The sequence below is a fragment of the Phragmites australis genome, chromosome 4, assembly GCF_958298935.1.
Source record: "Phragmites australis chromosome 4, lpPhrAust1.1, whole genome shotgun sequence".
NCBI classification, from domain to species: domain Eukaryota; kingdom Viridiplantae; phylum Streptophyta; class Magnoliopsida; order Poales; family Poaceae; genus Phragmites; species Phragmites australis.
In genome coordinates, this window is record NC_084924.1 from 28,878,779 (window position 1) to 28,881,792 (window position 3,014).

The 3,014-nt window shown below is 49.3% G+C and overlaps 1 protein-coding gene across 2 annotated transcripts; it reads right to left on the minus strand.

The window, feature by feature from the left end:
- Window positions 1-1,680: 1,680 nt before the first annotated feature.
- LOC133914300 (expansin-A15-like) lies at window positions 1,681-2,794 on the minus strand. Of its 2 annotated transcripts, XM_062357420.1 has the most exons (4): window positions 2,594-2,794; window positions 2,173-2,485; window positions 1,914-2,088; window positions 1,681-1,823 (listed from the first exon to the last, which is right to left on the minus strand). In XM_062357420.1, the coding sequence occupies exons 1-4, from the start codon at window positions 2,727-2,729 to the stop codon at window positions 1,782-1,784; spliced, it is 666 nt and encodes a 221-aa protein (XP_062213404.1). In that variant the 5' UTR covers window positions 2,730-2,794; the 3' UTR covers window positions 1,681-1,781. The 2 variants fall into 2 exon arrangements, with proteins under 2 accessions (XP_062213404.1, XP_062213403.1); XM_062357419.1 differs by having other exon boundaries at window positions 1,681-2,088.
- Between the last annotated feature and the right edge of the window lie 220 nt (window positions 2,795-3,014).

Here is a 3,014-nt window from a genome sequence, read left to right on the forward strand (position 1 = left end):
ACCCCTGGTTCGTGATACACCGACAGGTATAGATTAGTTGGATTATGAACAATACTAAAGTGTTGATGTTGGATTTAGTTGGTTCTTATCATATGACACACAACAGGGAACGGTTCTCTTCAGGAAGTTTGATTCTTGTTTTATCTACTTGGTTGATGAAATGAGCTACTGCGCTATTGGAGTAGGTGTCATCAAAATCAAGATCTATAATGCAGTTGTGTACTTCAAGGGGTCAAACATATGTCAAGGCTAAAGAGGAATTTGATTTGCTCGAAGAGATTGCGCTGATAGGAGAGAAAGATGCATGGTTGTAGGTGGAGTCATAGAGTTTGGAGTTGGAAGGATAGCAGTGTCTCTGGAAGGTGGTGGGTCTAAGTAAAGTCAAACTTATCAGGCATCTCTCGTTGAGTGGCAAAGGCACCAACTCAAGTTCGGTGTATATGAAGGTTTGTGCATGACAACTTCAAGGTGGCGGAATATTCACTAAGGTGAAGTTTGTTGAATATGTGTCGAATATTATATACAAAGTAGGTTACTTATTGGACTTGAAGTTGTATTAATAGTATATGACAAAGTTAGAATATGACTCTTGTAACATGATCTCCTCATAAAAAATATGAGAGGAGGACTGCTATTGCAATGATAACGACAAGCTCGTAGGGGGCAGCGACGGTTCGACCAGGACCCAGAGTAACCGGTATTGCAACTGTGAGAATGAGCACCCGTAGTCATGCACTGAGGATGTAGGTTTCAGCTGAACCTTGTTAAAAACTATCATGCATCATGTATTGTCTATGATTTCGTGTGCACGTCTCGATAGATCAATTTGTCGCTTCCGTGGTGCTAATTTCCTAACACTCTACACCTGAGTTCGTGTGTACGTGTAATCCTGACCATCCAAGCATGAGTCAAGAATCGTGCATTAGCGAAATGCAATGCAAATCCGAATACCAGCAAAATGTCACGTCCTGTTGACACAATACAGTATCACTTAAAGTTTGTGTCATCCAATGTTTTAGTCTATACTCCTTGTGGACTAAACAAAAATTAGCGAATCCCGTAGCAAATTCGTCAGACTCAAATTTGATATAGAAGAAAAGGAATATGTCGAGAGATGAATAACAGAACCTGAAATTTTAGAATATGAATTTTTTAGTTGATTGTTTTTTTTAAGTAGAATTAGCGAGAGAGTGCCTAATTATATTAATAAGGAGAACCCGATAAGAAAAACAAAGCAACAAGAAAAAAAAACAAAAGAAAAACAGCTGGTACAGAACTACTCTCCCCTCATGAAACGGCCAAGTGTCGTGCATCTGCAAAATCCCAACAGATCGCTTCATCTTTAATATAGTTGATCACCAAGGTAACAGACTGCTCTGCATTGTTGAATGTACAGGTGTTATGCTCCTTCTAAATCTCTCAACATACGAGGATGATGAGGGATATGAGGCCCTTGGACGGGACCTGCGACATGATGCCAGTGTCGTCCACCCGTGATGAACAGAGTATTGACTCATCACACACTCTGCAGTAGTGATACTCAGCTCTACACTGCTACGACTGCAAATCATACACTACACCCCGTTTGGAATACACTAATCGTACAAGATGTTATATAATATCCATTGTTTACTGTAAGTTCACCGTGAAATTCTTGTGTTCCAAACATAAAAACGGCTATTAAGTACTAGCAGCTCACACAGTTATGCCCACTGAAGCACACCGTACACGTACCATCGATACACCAAACGTGCCATGCGTGGCAGCATTCTGGCCTGATCTTACGGGAACTGGCCGCCGGTGAAGGTCTGGCCGAAGGCCCATCCGGCCGGCGCGACGCTGTAGGAGACGATGGAGCCGCGGTCGCTGGCCGTGACCCTGAAGGAGAGCTCCTGGCCGTCGAGGAGCGCGCCGCTCTGCCAGTTCTGGCCCCAGTTCCGGGACATGGCCTGCCACCGCGTCCGAGCGCCCTTCACGGCCACCGCGCGCACGTCGCCGGCGCCGCCCACGTTGCTCACCAGCACCAGGTTGAAGTAGGAGTGGCCGTTGATGGTGAACCGGATGCCGCCCCGCCTCCTGCACGCCACCCTGCACTCAAGTACGCGGCGCGCCATTGATGATGGTGCATGATCACCAAGAACGCTGGATGGCGTTGGTTGGTTGCTCACTCACCGGCGGTAGGTGACGGGGACGATGCCGGCGCGGTACCTGGCGATGCGGAGGAATGCCGGCTGAGAGAGGTCGAAGTGGTGGAGCGGCGGGTTGCACCACCCGCCGGCGTTGCTTGGGAGCGCGTAGTTGGGCGGGCAAAGGTTGGTGGCCGTCACCACGATGGAGCCCCGCAGGCACCACCGCGGCTTGCCGGCGCACCGCAGCTCGAAGCACGCGCCGCAGCTCAGCCCGCCGCTGAACAGCGCCGTGCTCAGCGCCGTCGTCTGGGTGCCGTACCCCTGGCTGTACAGGTCGCCGTACCCACACGCGCCTCCTGCACGCCACGCACGCCGGAGCAATTGATTAGCCGCATGAACAATGCCCACGTAAAAAAAAAATCGCAATGCTTCTGCTCATGGACGCTCGAGACAGTACTACGAACCCATAGTGCCGGAGGCGTCGGCACCGCCGTAGAAGGTGGCGTGGGCGTTGATCCAGCGGCCGACGCCATAGCCTTGTGCTGAAGAGGAAAGCGAGAGCAGGGCGAGCAAGAGTACCATCGCTAGCGATGACGCCATCTTCTGTCCGTGTGCAGCGCAGAACGTCCGTACGCACGTGCAACCGTGCAAGTGCAAGCGAAGCTCTCTACTTCGAGAGTGCATAGACGAGAAGGGGCTCGCGTGTGGGTTTAAATAGAGAGATGCTTGGACAAGGTAAAAAAATTAAGAATCGCTATTTATCTGTCTGACAGAAACGAGGGGTAAAAATCTATCGAATTTCCAACATTAGGATTTGCTCCAAGATTCGAGCGGTCTTCTTATGTGAAGACTTCTCTGGCAAGTTCTAGCCTTCTCTGGCAAGGA

What these genes read in the sequence shown, in the direction of transcription:
- LOC133914300 (XM_062357419.1), bottom strand. Translation starts at nt 2,729, where the DNA reads ATGGCGTCATCGCTAGCGATGGTACTCTTGCTCGCCCTGCTCTCGCTT. An exon ending in CGACGCCTCCGGCACTATGG is followed by an intron (nt 2,486 to 2,593) that starts GTTCGTAGTACT and finishes CGTGGCGTGCAG; the next exon opens with GAGGCGCGTGTGGGTACGGC. An exon ending in GTCCCCGTCACCTACCGCCG is followed by an intron (nt 2,089 to 2,172) that starts GTGAGTGAGCAA and finishes ACTTGAGTGCAG; the next exon opens with GGTGGCGTGCAGGAGGCGGG.